This window comes from Lygodium microphyllum, chromosome 30 (genome assembly GCF_053477565.2).
Source record: "Lygodium microphyllum isolate KBCC chromosome 30, Lygodium_microphyllum_v1.1.10, whole genome shotgun sequence".
Classification (NCBI taxonomy): domain Eukaryota; kingdom Viridiplantae; phylum Streptophyta; class Polypodiopsida; order Schizaeales; family Lygodiaceae; genus Lygodium; species Lygodium microphyllum.
This window is the reverse complement of record NC_141164.1, coordinates 28252354-28267958: the sequence shown is the minus strand read 5'-3', so window position 1 is coordinate 28267958 and position 15605 is coordinate 28252354. Positions and strand designations below refer to the sequence as shown.

Below are 15605 nucleotides of genomic sequence, written 5' to 3'. Positions count from 1 at the left end.
AAAAATCACAATGTGCATTGAGTACAAAAAGTTCAATGTTGCTAGGAGAGACAATAACTAACCGAGTGCAAGTCCATCTAGACAATGCTCATAAAACAACCTTTACTACTAAATGGAGGTGTGAATATCCCTACAAGCTTTCAATAACTCATGTGCGCTATCTTCAAAGACATATTGAGGAAGTTACTTGAAGTGGTCATTGATAATCTATGTGCCAATCTCAATTGGATCAAGTACCTAGATAAACATAGGCAAATCTTTGGTATATGCAAACAATATAATCTCTCTAGCAACCCCCTTGAAGTGTTAGTTTTGGGTGAAATGTGGTATTGAGGAACAATATTGCCACTAATTTCTCCAAAGTAAAGATTATTGTTAATCATTCACCACCCATGAGTGCAAAGGATGTTCATTGCTCCTAGGCCACATAGGATATTGTTAGTCATTTGTTTTGACCTATGCCATTATATGATCTACTAATGGTCTTTGAGTGGACTAACGAATACCACCGTACATAGGAGACATTGTAAAAGACTTGAATAATAGCATTGATTCTACAAGCCCCAAATGGGTCAACATCTCACATCCACATTGATCCATCTTAGACATCCATTTTAAAAGGCCATAAATACTATTGTTTTGCTTCTAAAACAAACTTATAATTTTTACCATAAGACTATTTCTTAATTTGGCTAGATTGATGAACTGCATTCCAATGTACGATTTGTTGCTTACTATATACACAAACTATTTTTAAAATGGACAAAGGTCAACATTTATACACACTTGGCATTTGTAGCAAGTACTTATGATACTTTGGCACCAACATTTGTTCACTTCTTCATTTTTGGGGTTTAGAACATGAGTTCATTGGATATGTGTTACAACCTCAAGCATCCAAATGGTTGCTAGTATCATTTGTTATTGTAATTAAAGTGATGTAGTGTGAAGTCATGCTAACGCTCTAGCATGGCTACCTTATTCTTTATGTGATCCACTTTTTTTAAGCGTCAAATTATTAATTGACCTTAGATTTGTTTAAGGTCAAATTATTACCCCTCCTTAAGTGAGTTCCTAAGCCATCCTTGCACCTTGTTTGACAATTGACTACGGCATTTCAAACTCATCTCATGGTAGACAAGCCCAAGGGCATCTGGGTTATGTGTCAAGCACTAGAGCCATTTAAAGAATATTCATGTGAACGAAATGTGGGTGACATGACCCCTCATCCCCCAATGGGTTCCAAAATCCAAGGGATTTGATAGTCACAGTGGTCAAGAACTAAACCAATGGGCTCAAACATCTCAACCACGTTTTCACTAGGACCTAAGTGTGAAAGTGCCTTAATTTTATCTATATTTTCATCTAAAAGACTCACAAAGGTCTTGTACTCGAGAACTCCCTCCTGCTGAACAAGCCTAAATCCTCCATAAATGGAGGTTTCATGAGCCAGGAGCATGTGACTTAACAAGGCAGAAATTGATAATTTCAAGTGAGGCTGACAAAACACAATTCTTATAATGTATAGTATCTACAAAAGCAATATGAAAGAACTGTAGCTTCTTTTCTTTTTTTGTGTTGTGTTTCGATAGGAGTTCTAGCTAATTTTACGAAAAGGTCAGGCAAGGGAGGTCAGACAGCCCGATGAGAAACCAGGTTTCATGTGGTGTAGACAGTTTACTCATACATGCGCACGTGCAATTGAGAGAGAGAGAGAGAGAGAGGACCCTTGTGTTGATTCAGAGAGAGAAATTGGGGCCAAATTATGTATATTTTTTGTGAGCTTAAACAATTCAAATTCACGTACCGTCTCTGGAGTGACCACAAGCTTTAATTGCTCAGGTTGATTTCTCTTAAAAGTTTCTGCATCTTTTGACAGGAAGAAAGTACTAGCAACTGCAAGCATGGATATTTCTATTTAGATTGAAATGAAAACACATCTGCCACACTCACCAAGTAAATACAATTCTATTAAACGTATACTGTTGTTCAACATGTAAAATGAAAACCATGAATGCATAGTCCACATCTCTAAGATATCAAGCTGTATCGATCAGAGGGTTGTCAGACAGGCACAAGTGTTGCACTCAGCTTCAAAGGTGCATCTGCTCGTCCCAACGAGATACAACTCTCATGGCTACCATACTTGATAAGTAATCATGAAGGAAGCTAGGCGCAGTAGTGAGCAACCCTGGTGCTTATCACATCAGCACAGCTCTCTCCAATATTTATACTTCTGTTGGATGGAAGTAGGCATACATATCCCACTTGAGAAACCACTATCAGAAGGCACTACCCTCTTCTTCCAAGTGGAGGTAGATTGCCAGTCAAGGAGGCAGATGATAGTCTTCGAATTGGTTTCTCTGTCTCTCCCTGTGAATCGTCTGATATTCCATTGGATGTACCCTCTGAATTTCTCCTCATGCTTAATTTTGTGAAGCTCCCTGTCAGACTTGCTGTTGCATTCTCCTAACACAATAAGAAAACATACATGAGAAATTATTAGGTCAATTGCTTATTAAACCACACACAAGAGATGCTAGTAAACAAGTTATAGAGGAACTCCTACATATGGCAGCTTAAGAATTATTCTACAACTATATCAGAGAGGTAATCCTCCAAGACCCCAACACCAAGAAGAATCCCATCAGACCAATAAGAGAAGGCATCAGATCTCATTAGTGTGAGTAGGAAACAAATGACCAAGAAAAGCAAGAAAATATGTGGAACTTTAGATTACATATACGAGCTTAAGAGTCTCCCACATACTAATACGAGGAGCAACGATGCCCATGGAGTAAAAAGAATCAGATCAGACCAATAGGAGAAGGCTTTGGATCTCTCACTAAGAAAGGAAACTGGATGAGCCACTGAACCCAAACAAGAGAAAATAGTGACCAAGACAAACAAGGAAACGATGTCAACATTTAAATTAATGTTTCATCAATTATGCAGACACATACCTCTTGCTTCAAATAGGATTCAACTATGTCCACCAAAAGCGGAGTGGCATCTGCATCTTTATTAGCCCCAGGGTCCACTTTGTGGCCCAATCTTTCCTTTATTTCTGACTTCCAGAATCCTCTTGGCTGAGAAGTAAAACTGTAAGTTACTGCAGCACTTTGCCATCAAGTAATCCACTATTCTGGACTACCTATTTTAAACATCGTTCTGAATTTGAAGAAAGGGTAGCAGAAAATAATTATCCCTTCACCCATAAAATGATCCAAAAGCCACCAAAGGTAAGGGCATATAAAATAAGGAAAATTTCTTACTAGATTGCACTCAGGCAAGTAAACATTAAGTGTATGTTCAAGTTGACCCCATTCCAAGTACTCGCATATGAGTGCAGTCAGCAACTTGCCTGCAGCACGATTATCTAGTTAGTCGACAAAAACAACTTTCAGCTGTTTACAAGACATACAAGAATAGTCATAGAACCAGTTTTTGCCTTTAGCAAGTCCTTTTTCCAATATACTAAAACCTTTCTCCATTTCTGTAAACCACTCCAGGACCTTACAATTGAATCTGCATTTACTACAACACTAGATATTTGCCTCTTATAGGGGTAACGCATCAACACACTTGTACATGAGAGAATATACTGTCTGAGTAAGTTGCATCTAAAAGAGACTACTTGTTTCAAAAATTTTAATTACCTAATACTTAACCCCAGGAGTCCAAAGATGAAGGTACGCACAGGATGTTCTTGGTGGGAAAAAATAAGGGATGTGTGATGATATGCAAGCATATAAAAAAGGTCCATGGAGTTTATCCAAGGCTGGTCACTTCATAACCATCAGTGAGAAAAAGCAGCCTCAGTCAAACCCTTTGCTTCATTCACAAATGAAAAGTTCCATCCAGGTCCCAAGGATACAATTCAGAAAAGCAGTACATTTAACCTTGAATGCTGAAGCAGGAGACATGATACAGAAGATAGAGATAAGGAAGCCCAGGAAGCTTCCACGAAGGATAAGCCATCTATCAAGAAGGTCAATGAGAAGTGTCAAGAGGGAGAAGGGGGGTTTTGGTACATCGCTATTTAGGGTTTTCTTCCCAAACCCTAACCAAGACCTCAAAGATGCTTTAGTGACAACGCTTTCAAATGGTTGCCAAGAGTACACTCAATTAAACATTGCAGCAACAAAGACAGGCAGCTTATAGTCATTATAACAAAAAAAAATTAACTTTTTAGGACTTCAATGTTTTTACCAAACCCTCTTTTTTGCATCTATGTTGCAGTCTTTTGGCGTTCTCATTGGCAAATTATGCTCAGTGTGATTGATGTGTTCTGTATGAGCTGGTCAGCAAGGCAGGTATCTACAGTCACCGCTTGTTTGCTCGTATTATCCCTTTTAGCATCAGCTCCACTTTCCAATTCCACAAATAAAATTCATTTTAGAGACAGTATCTACACCCTTATTGCATTTCCTGTGAGATGATGTTGAAGCTTTCTCCTTCCCGTGCTCCACTTCAAGAGCAACATCTACCAGATGTGTTCTGCAAAGCAACGTGTAGCTCCCCTTCTTTGTACAATCGTGGAATTACAATTCACACGATCCCTGTTCTGGGTCACACCACTGTGCATAGGCCTAGATGCATTACATCCTTGTGTGCAGAGCACCTTTTTTTCCTTCTTTTCTTTGAGCTTCTGAAGAGCATAATATCAAAGCAGTTCTGCTTGTAGTCTGGCCTTGTAATCCCAAACTGCCCTACTAAACCACTTCGTAATCAGAACGAGAGACCACTCATTAGGCATCACATTAAGCACCCTTTTGTCCTTCAACTTTGCATATGGGGTATCTTCCTTGTATCAAATTAAGCATTGACCACAGAAGGGGATGCCATTTCCAACATATATAAACACTTCGTGATGTTACAAAAGTAGTATTGCATCATGATTCATGGCAGAATACAATAAAAAACAAATAGCTTTCATGGAAAACACCATGCCTGTTGGAGAGGCATGCAGTTTTTTTGCTCTTTCATTGCAGCTACCCAGTAAAGCAAAGGATGCATTTTCATCGTTTTCTAGTGCTCTGTCTTCTTCTTCTATTGCTGCAAAAACATTTGCCCGCAGCTCAGCCTGTCAACAGGAAAGTTGGATTAGACCCTCCAGTTTAAAGGAATCAAAAGTTGATTGAAAACATTGTGAGCATTTAGATCTTTTCAATCTACCCAAATATATGACAGTCTTGCCTGTGTTATCTATTCTGTATTATGTCACCACAAAACTGGCTCACATCCTATCAACTCCACAAAAGCAATTACACCCTGTCCCATAAGATCGCATGAGCCAACTACACCACTTAGCTTATAGGCATAGACCCCGAATAACAATATTAAAAAGAAGGGCAAAACTCTTGCAATGAAGAGAAAGATTTTCAAAAGACGTTTATAAGATAAGAGCATCTGCTAAGGCAAATTTATTCCAGTAACACTATGCAGCCATTAGACCACACCATAGATGTATCTGTGCACTATAGAAAGGGCTGGGCGCTGTGAGGCCACACCATGATATATTTCAGCACAAAAAATTGTCTTGAAATGAAAATTGAAATTGAAATTGTATTGTCCCTCTGACAAGCCCTAGGTGTTAAAGGCAAACACACACAGACAACCAGAAACATTTGATCATAATTCCTATTCTACACTAAGATGTAACACTCCACCATATAGCCTGCTTCAGTTTAGTGAAAGCTTCTTGCTACTTGTGAACCCAAAGAAGACTTCTTTTTGGCCAAGTCAAACAAAGGACATGCAATAAACAGAGACTATGCCTATATTCAAATGCAACCGATGAAAAAGAATACTAAACATCAAAAGAAGTACCAATAACTTTTCGTATGGCCTAAAAATTCTGTCCATCATGCAGTTGAATAATGTTGGCACATTTGCAACCCAAAAGGAACCACAATCTACTCACATAAAGTCCAAAGGAAGGTCTAAAAGCTGCCTTGGGGACATTCTGTCATACAATATATATGTTATTCATTATACTCTTGTCTATCTCAACTTTCTTCTTCTTTTTTACCCAACACGAATTCCCATGGGAGAACTAAAGTATATACAAGTGTTGCCGCATATGAATACATGCTGATGAAAGAGCTGGCCACCTTTCAACTAAGGGAAAAGCTGGACAGAGAGTGGACCATACTAGGTCCAACCTGGACACTGCAACATGTGGCAAAACTGGTGGCCCAACTTTGGTGCAATCACACTAGGGTGAGTCGTGATCATGATATGGCAGAATCTCAACAAACATATTGGGAGAATAAGAATTCAAATGAGCTAAAGGGCTACACAATGACATACGTGCTATTAAATGAGGGGTGGAAGACATAGTCCCCCTCTCAACTAAAGCCAAATACAATCAGGGTGGTCCAATTTCCACACCATACAAATCACCTCCAAAGGGTAACCTAATGAAATCATCCATTGAACGTCCCTAGCACTAAGTTAGGGCAACGGCACTTGAGCTTTCAAATTAGATGTCATTAAGCAGGTCTTGGGAGGGCGTATACACCTGTGGAAGCTCGGTGTTGATCCTCAAACCTCGGATCTCAAACTTGGAAGCTAACAAAGACTCCAACTGGAAAGCTTGATCATGTCATGAACTCAAAAATAGGAAGTTCCTCAAACATCAAGCCATAGCTAAGATGAAACAGGTAGAATCATCCAAGATGGCTGGAATGTGTTGGCCCTCTCAAGGACCTAGAAGTAGGTGGCCCCCTCTAGGACCCAAATTGAGATAAGTTGGCTCCCATAGGAACTTGGATGTCCCCATTGGGGTGAGAAGGACCCTCTAAAGTCTCAACGTATCCTTAAGTGACCAAAACATCCTTCACTAAAGTGCCATCTATGTCATGTCCTCCAAAAAGAGAGGTGAATTTGTTATGTTTGGGACATGATTTATCCTTGGGGCTCCCTTTGGCAGGTCCAAGACAGTTCATGAGTTGTGTTGGACATGGGCAAGTCCATCAATGACTAAAGTTTTGAGAGTAATAACGAAATTAATTGATATGTAAGTTTTGTGCACACATAATTTAATTTAGTCATAACATGGACCTTAACAAAAGTTTCATTGAATTTATTAACTGGGCATGGGCCAAAGCTTTGAGTTGGGACACCTACATTTAAGGAATTAAAGAATGAATGACATGTAATTTAATTATTCTTATGAAATGAAATGCTATTTAAACGCAGGGAAAAGCTAGCACATGCAATGAAGGGCATAAAAGATAGCAAAGAGTGTGAAGCACAATGCAACTTTTCCTCGAGAGAAGGCCTTCATCAAGACAAGGCATGGCTGCCAAGAGCATCATCACTTATGGTTGCTGATCTTCCTCTGCTGATCATGCTGCCTAAATTGTTGGTCTGGCCAGATCTGGTCAAGGCAACGGTGTCCTGGGACAGCCATGGTAATCTCAAGACTGGATGCAGCTATGCCTCTGGAGATATGCTAGGGTTTGCAAAAGAAAATATAAAGTGTACGAGCACGACTGAAATGCAATGAACAAAGATGCTAAAACTTAAGAATGTAGAAGAAACTGAATGAATGAGGAATGTTGAATAATGAATAAATGAATGATTGCATGTATGTACGTACACAATGCTCAAAGGTAGAGCAGTCCAACAGCAACAGATGGGAGCAGGGGTAAGGGAGAAGTATCCGAGTGTTGTCCTCTGATGACAGATCCTGAGTGCAGCAACCACCGACTTGAGACAGAAGGTGATGAGGATGCAGTAGACTAGAGCTTAGGGTGATTAATCGTGGCAACCATGGGCCGTTTGATACAGTAGACCAATGTAGAAGACTGTGGACAGCAAGGAAGCATGCTGGAAACCAAAACACAGCAGGTCTCTGAGGTTGGAGAAGATAAGCACAACAATGTACCACCTGGCCATAGTCTCTAGATGATGAAGGTATGCATCTCATATAGCACCCACCTATGCTTCCGCACACACCAACACTAGTTTTCCTATCCCTCCCTCCTCCATCCTGTTACCTTGGGATACCCTACCAAAACTATTGATCACACATGCACACGGCTTTGATAAACTTTGCCCTTGGCCATGTCCCCGATTCCACCTCTATCAGTTATCCTGTTTCTTGGGATGACTGGGAGCCAGATTTCTGGTGTTTCATCAAGCGGACCCTCAATCCCTGTGGATGCAACTTATGGTTCCATGCCAAGTGTTCCAATTTCCGCATTTGTGCCCAGCTCTAGCTAGGTTAAATGTAAGCTTTCAAACAGAGTGGTTTTAAATCTTAATTTGAAAGTTTGGCCAAAGATTGGGCAGCCACTATTGAACTAAGTATGGGCAAGCCATTTGGAATGTTTGGCCAAGCATTTGAAAGTTTGCACAGTTCCAAATTCTTATAAAGTTAAATGAGGCAAAAACATGGGATGTTTCAACAAGGGTTTTGGGCACATGGCAACTTGCCGTTCAAGCATGCAAGCTTGTGAGAAGACAATTGGCTGAGAGAAGTCTATTTTTTGCCTTTCTAGAAGAGTATTAGCCATTTTTGGGCAAGAAAGAGCAGGGGCAGCATCATAATTGACTGTGTGCACCCACTTCTCCACCTAGAAGAGCCTCCATCCATCATCTCCTCAATTGATTTGCTGTTTGGAGTTGCACAGATCAGTTTATGGCGATGCAACAAGCCGGATCAGTATCAAGATGATCTGGGACAGCATCATGTTGAGCTGTTTGCATCAAATCATTGCTGATCCACTGAATTTCTCTCATTCCCTCCCTTTTGCTAGCAAAGAGCTTGCTGATCAGAGCTGAATTAATGTTGGGAAGAGAGCACAATGAAGTGCGAGATAGAAAATGGAGCAGGATCAGTGTTGAAAGTGAGAGAATCTCAAGATGAGTGTACCACCCAAGATGAGTGTACCAGCAAGTGACTGTACACAAAGAATAAAGTGTATTTATATGTTAGGGTATAGATAGGGCGTGTTCACAACCATATGAGTTTATACACACAGAGATTAAAGGGACTTTACACCCAACAACCTCCCATTTAAAGGCCCGAAGTGGTACCTTTAAGCTAGCTAACTCCCACTAATCGAATGCAATGCTCATGTTGAGCCTTTGAAAGACTTCTTAGTGATAACATCTGCAAGGTTATCTTGGGTTTTGACCTTAGTCAATGTGACAAAACCATCATCCAAGTCCTTTCGAATGAAGTGGTACCAAACATCTATGTGTCTGGTACGAGCATGAAACATGGCATTCTTAGCCAGACATACGGCACTCTAGCTATCACAACGAAGCACCGAAGTATGTGAAGAAAGACCAAAATCCTTGACCAAACGACCAAGCCAAATAGCTTCCTTAAAAACTTCTATGGCTAAGATATATTCAGCCTTTGTAGTACTCAATGCCACAATTTTCTACAACCTTGAACACCAAGAAATAGCCCCACCAGCCAAAGTAAAGACATACCCACTCGTAGATTTTCTAGTGTCCAAATCTCCTGCCATGCCGGAATCACAGAATCCCTACAACTCTAGTGTACCCTTTTCATAGCACATACACTTCTCTTGTGTACCCTTTAAGTATCTAAAGATATATTTCATTTCATAATGATATCTCTCTTTTGGAGGTGCCATTCAAATGGTTGTTTTGTGTTTAGTGTATGTGCGCTTTGGTCGTGTAAGGTCAAGTGCATCCTTGATACCTTCGATCTTTGGGAGTTTGTTACCCACCATATTCCTCATCCAGTGAAGGATCCCACCATTGGATCATTGATGGATTGTGCGGCCTTATGGGATCAGCTCAACTTTAAAGCTCGATCTTTCCTCTTTATGAGCTTACAGGATTTTGTTCTAGTACATGTATGCAGGTTACGCAAAGCAACACAAGTATGGACAAAGCTTGCTTCTTTGTACCATCGAAAGACATTTGCCCACCTAATTACTCTCAAGAAGAAATTATGGATGCTCATTGATGATGATTCTTCTCCCATGAAGAATCATATCAACAAGTTGGAGGACATGAGGAATGAGCTTGCATCCTTGGCCGAATAATCTCTTCAGAGGATATGGCTATGATTCTTTTGACTCAGTTGCCATCTCCCCAGTTATCTTCTACACCTGCCTTCTTACATTGAGGACCCATGAGAAGCTTCTATGGGAGGAGCTTGCCCCACTTGTTTTGGAGCATGACGAGCACGCCAAAGAGGTAGCTAGTGGATCCACCTTCACCAAAGCTTTTGTTGCAAGTTCGAGAGGGGAGAAGAAGAAGAAAGGAAAAACAACAGCTAAAAGACAAGAGAGTTCTTCAAGCTCTAACTCCGACTTGGAGAAGCCTAAATGCCCATATTATGGGAAGGGGACACATCCATAGGAGAAATGTTGGAAGGAAGTACCCTCACCTTTGTCTAGGAGTGAAGGATGGAGCTAAAATGTCCGAGCCTTCTACCTCTACTCCAATCTCCAGCAGTTACCCATGAGTCAATATTCCTTCATATTGTTGACTTGGAGAAGCGTTCTTCAATGGTTGCCTCATCTTCTAAGAGGCCTTGGCTAGTTGATAGTGCAACTTGTAGACGTGTGACTCCACGAGGTGATTTGTTGCAAGATCTATGCCCTTCTAAGAACTCATTCACTATTGGTGATATTGTTTCGATGCCTATTTGTGTTGTTGGCACTTTGCCTTTATTTTCCAACCACGTGTCGAGCTCCCTTTCACAAGCCCTTTATCTTCCAAACTTGGGCTTCCCACTCCTCTCAATTTATGGCCTTACTAGGCTTGGTACTCAAGTTGTCTTCACCAAGCAAGCCGTTTGTATTGAGGATTCTTCTACAGGGGATGTTATCGAGACAGTTGTCTCTTGCTACGCCCGTTCCTGCTTGTGCACCATCTCTTCCATAGGCTTCTTCCCATCCCCCACCCTCTCCTCTAGTGGTTCCCTTGTACCCTCATCCCTTTCAAAGGGAATGATCTTGGTAATGTAGCTATGGAATTCCTAGCCCCTAGTGTTTCAGAGGGGGTTTTCCACGATTGTGCAAAGCTTCTTCATTGCCAATCTTCATCGACATTGACATTCCTCATGCCACCCCAAGATACATTTCTCCCTTGCCCTTCCGCCCCATCCAGGATCTAAGAGGGGATGTTAGCAGTCATGTTTGTCATGCCTTATCATCTCTTGCCAATGAGGCTCAATCCAAGTTACATGAGGACTTTAGGAGCTCTGACTTGTCTATCACTTGTTTTGAAGGAGGAGGTACCTCATTCTAGAGCACTCAGTTTATTGCATTTCACTGCATTTTCTCCTCCAGTCAAGATTTTATGTGCATTTCTCGAGGTAGTTTCTACATTCTTCAAACTACCTCACCTGTTGGACATTGTCCACCCTTCCGGGATTTTTTTGAGCATTTCCGGCATTTTTACCAACATTAAATGCTGGCTATATTTTTTGCCCCAAATTTTAGGTCAGTCAGTTTTTGGGATATTTGGCCATTTATAGCCATTTCCACCTGGCAGTCAACTATATTATCATCTTCCCACTTTCCTCGACAAGTGCGCTCTCCGACTCCATCATCTTCCTCCGTCATTAGTGCTGCCGTCATCATCAGCCTAATCTGGTGCGCTCACTGACACTGTGGGCTGCATGCAGGGATTGATTAGTCGTTTTTCTGTATTCAACATTTGTGCCTTGTTCAATGCAGGTTTCTTTTCTTCTTCTCTTGCAAATTCTCTCTCTCTCTTCCTTTGTGTTCGAGTTCCTTCTTATATTGTGCATTCTCACAGATCAAAGTGGCCTTTTCTAGCTACACATCTTAGTTTTTGCACTTCTTGCTCAAGCTTGAGATATTCTAGAGACTAGGTATGAGAGAACATTTTGGTCTCATGATAGAGATAAAGTACAAAGTTTTCTTTCAATCTTTGGCACGACCAAGTGCAAGGCTATCTCTTGCTCTATGGACCCGGAGTCCAAGACATCATAGCATGTACACGATGAGTTAGCATGTGTTTCTAAGTACAAGAGGCTAATCAAGTCCTAGATCTAACTCACTCATAACCAATTATATGTATCTCCTTCAATTGAACCCTCTGCTCTTCTATGCAAAGCCCCCTCCTTCCCTATTGGCAAGCTACAAGGCAAGCTTCGAGTTACTTACAAGATCTTCTAAATGTGAGACTACATATGTAAAGGAGGTTGTGTCGATACAACGGATCGACTTTGATTTACTTACAAGATAGTCCAAATGCAAGATTACATGTGCAAAGGAGGTTGTGTCAATGCAAGGCAAGCTTTGAGTTACTTACAAGATAGTGCAAACGCAAGATTACATATGCAAAGGAGGTTGTGTTGATACAATGGATAGACTTAGATCAAGAAAGCAACATGGAAATTTACCACATGCTAATATGTTAACCTAGGATTAGGTACCATTTCAATAAAACAACGAGTAGTCTATTGTTTTCTTTTCTTCTAGAAGTATCAAGTTGCATCTTTAGCAACCCAAGCAGCTATGTGGTTGAGGAGATTGCCCGTAGAGGTCACCTTTTCACAATGGAAAACAACAGTTCTCCAATTGATAATTAGAGCTCCATGGCCAAGAACCCAATGCTTCATGCACAAATATATTGGGATCCAATACACTACATTCAAGTGCACATTTTGTACCAAGATCTTCCTACGGGGAACAACATGGAGACTATATATTCACGAAGGCACGTCCCTTACCTTCAACTCTCCACAAGGCACCTCCTTTGCCTTTGATTCTTGAATATTTGCACTACTTAGGGACTTAGGCACACTTAAAGCTTGAGAGTGCTACATTGAGTCCACAAGGGACATTTGGAGCTCTATTCACTAAGGACTGACTTTTGGGACTGCCCAAATTTTGGTCCACCCCACCGCTTGTACCTGTAGGAGCAAGGTCATTTCTCAATACATATCAACTTGTCATCATGATAACTTCACTTCAGCCAACCTTCTAACCGTTCCTCCTAGCTAGAGAGCATCACAGCTCATGCAAGGGCTGCCATTATATTCATGCTTTCTGCATTCTAACAAAGCTTTCCCATTTGATCTTTAATTCAGTTGTCCCTGGTTGGGAAACTTTCCACATCATGCCAATCTCACACATGAAAGGAGAGTCTTAGTATTGGTAGCCAACTGAAAGTGCATCAAATCTCAATGACACTCCATATTTGTTACAATTCATGCTGAAACAATTTCCCTCTCAAGATAAGGGCTCTGAAAGGACTTGCAAAACTGTTGTGGATCTGAAATCCCTTGTGGATGGAAGGTAAAATTGTAGCCATATGTTCAGTGATTTCAACCAGTGCATAGTTGTGAGTGAGGAGAGTAAGTTCATCAAGAACTGCCAGACTCCTATACAATCAACAGGGCTGGAAATACAATATGCCTATGTTCTGACACACTCGGCAATGATATGTGGTTCTTTTGATTCTACTCACATCCTCCCACACAAACATTTCTACCAAATAATGCTTTGGCAGTTATGCCCTTCAAAGAACGGTAGCCAACTATGTCAGTAGTATGACAATGGAAATGCCTTTTCAAGCCGTTCTATCTTTTGATCAAGATCAAACTCTTGTTTCTTTCAATCTTAAGTTGGAAAACAGATAAGCACAAATATATCACGGCTGTCCCAAAGCAGATATAGCTGCCCCTCTGAACAACAAGTTCATGCGCCCAGAAAAGCTGCAAGCATATAAAACAAAGCTTCATTTTGCCTTTTCAAGCCATTCTATCTTTTGATCAAGATCAAAAGCATTGTTTCTTTCAATCTTAAGTTGAAAAACAGATATGCAAAAAGATGTAGTGGTTGTGCTAAAGCAGATATAGCTACCTTTTCTGAGCTACAAGTTCATGCATCTGGAAAATCCGAAAGCATATGAGACGCTTCATTTGGCATAATTTTTAGAAAGGAAAAGTCCTGCACTGTTTTACCTAGTGTGGACATCATCGTTTTGACACAATGTTGCATTACAGAAGCAACAAGAAGCGTTATAGGAACAGTGAGCTCGGAAACCCACAGATCGGAAAACGGGCTATCACGAGAAACAGACAAGCCATGGATTTATGAGCACTTACGCGAATCCGAGCTAGAACGCCTCTCTTCTCGAGAGTGCGGGTGACGAGAGTTTTCAGGTCCATCATCTCGCGCGTGTAATCGTCCATGGCATCCGGCGGGACAGACGATCTGTTCTGGAAGTCACTGCCTTCTTAAGCTGTAAGTCACTCCCTCCTTAAACCGTAAACGTGAGACTGAACTTTTTCAATTTGAACGCGAATAGATATAGTATTACATTACATTGATAACAAAAAGGATTCACGCAGCTTGTGTTATATTGATATAGTATTATATTGATAATTGATAACAAAAAGGATTCACACAGCTTGTAGGAGTGGGCAATCAGCCAAAGTAGCTTGTTAGCATGAGTAAGGCCTTGGAAACACGCAGATCAGTATGACTTGCATGGGTGGTCATAGTTGAGATTCACCCTGTGTGGATGGATCACTAATTTTTTTATTTGAAAAAAGGCGCAACTCTAACCAGTCAAGCTAGTACCTCTCAAAATAGAGGCACTTGGTGAACTAGTTCAAGCCCACATTACATGGCACAATTCGATTAGCGATACCTAGGAGTCTCTTTCCTCACAAGGTGATTCTCTCACTTCTATATAGATGGTTTTCCTCTCAAGGTCCTCTCTCCTTTTTTATAGAAGAGGGTTTCATTAGAGTGTAAACTTACACAAGGCTACTACACTCGAAGTCGTTCTCTCTCCTCAGGGCTCGTCTCTAAAACTCTACTATGCAACTTGCCTAACATACAAGAGGTATTCCAAAATGACTTCTACTCTTGATCCTTCAAAAAATCATTCATTCGTGCCTTCCCACAAAGGCAACAAGATCATAATGTGAATAATGTTTAGCCTTGGCTCATTTGCTTTCTCCTAGCCTTCGAAAGCACCGAAGATGTAGAGCTTTAAATTCTCCTAACTTAGTCTTTGCCTACTCAAATGTGGTAGAATATCATTCCAAGCCTCCAATGATATGCATCCATTCCATTGAAGATCTTTGAGCATTGCCTGTTTTCCAAATGAGTGATTGCCATTAAAATTCCCCAACTTCTTGACTTTTGAAATTGGAAGAGCCTTTTGCATTTAAAATATACTCTAAATTGTAAAATTTTATAAAACATAACAAACAGAATCTAAGCAAGGAATAGAAAATACACTAAAAATATGAGAAATACAAAAAAAGATTTATTCCAAACAAACTGATAAAAAGATAGCTCTATCCACCTATGTGCTTCAATTGTAAAGCTTAGATGGTGATCTAGATAGATAATAGGGAAGAGCTTAAGGCTAGCTAGAATAGCTCTAACTGGGCGAAATATAGATTAATGATGGCTTTAGAGGGGTCTTTCCTTTATAGCCCCAAAAGGTAGTCTACTTGGCATCTCCGACTAAATTATAAATCTTCCTCATAGTCGACCATAAAATATTCCCTTTATTGTTTAGGTGTGGGGCGCTACCCCCAAACCCCCATCATGGGGGGGGAAGGGGGGGGGGGGGGGCAAACCCCCAAGCTAGTAGGGGACCATCAT

General features: G+C 40.7%; 1 protein-coding gene across 1 annotated transcript; it reads right to left on the bottom strand.

Moving 5' to 3' along the window:
* Positions 1–1772: 1772 nt before the first annotated feature.
* On the bottom strand, positions 1773–14274 carry LOC148009652 (protein TONNEAU 1a-like). Its single transcript, XM_087672654.1, has 5 exons — positions 14087–14274; positions 4949–5086; positions 3276–3359; positions 2964–3089; positions 1773–2469 (listed from the first exon to the last, which is right to left on the bottom strand). The coding sequence occupies exons 1-5, from the start codon at positions 14171–14173 to the stop codon at positions 2293–2295; spliced, it is 612 nt and encodes a 203-aa protein (XP_087528780.1). The 5' UTR covers positions 14174–14274; the 3' UTR covers positions 1773–2292.
* Positions 14275–15605: the final 1331 nt, after the last annotated feature.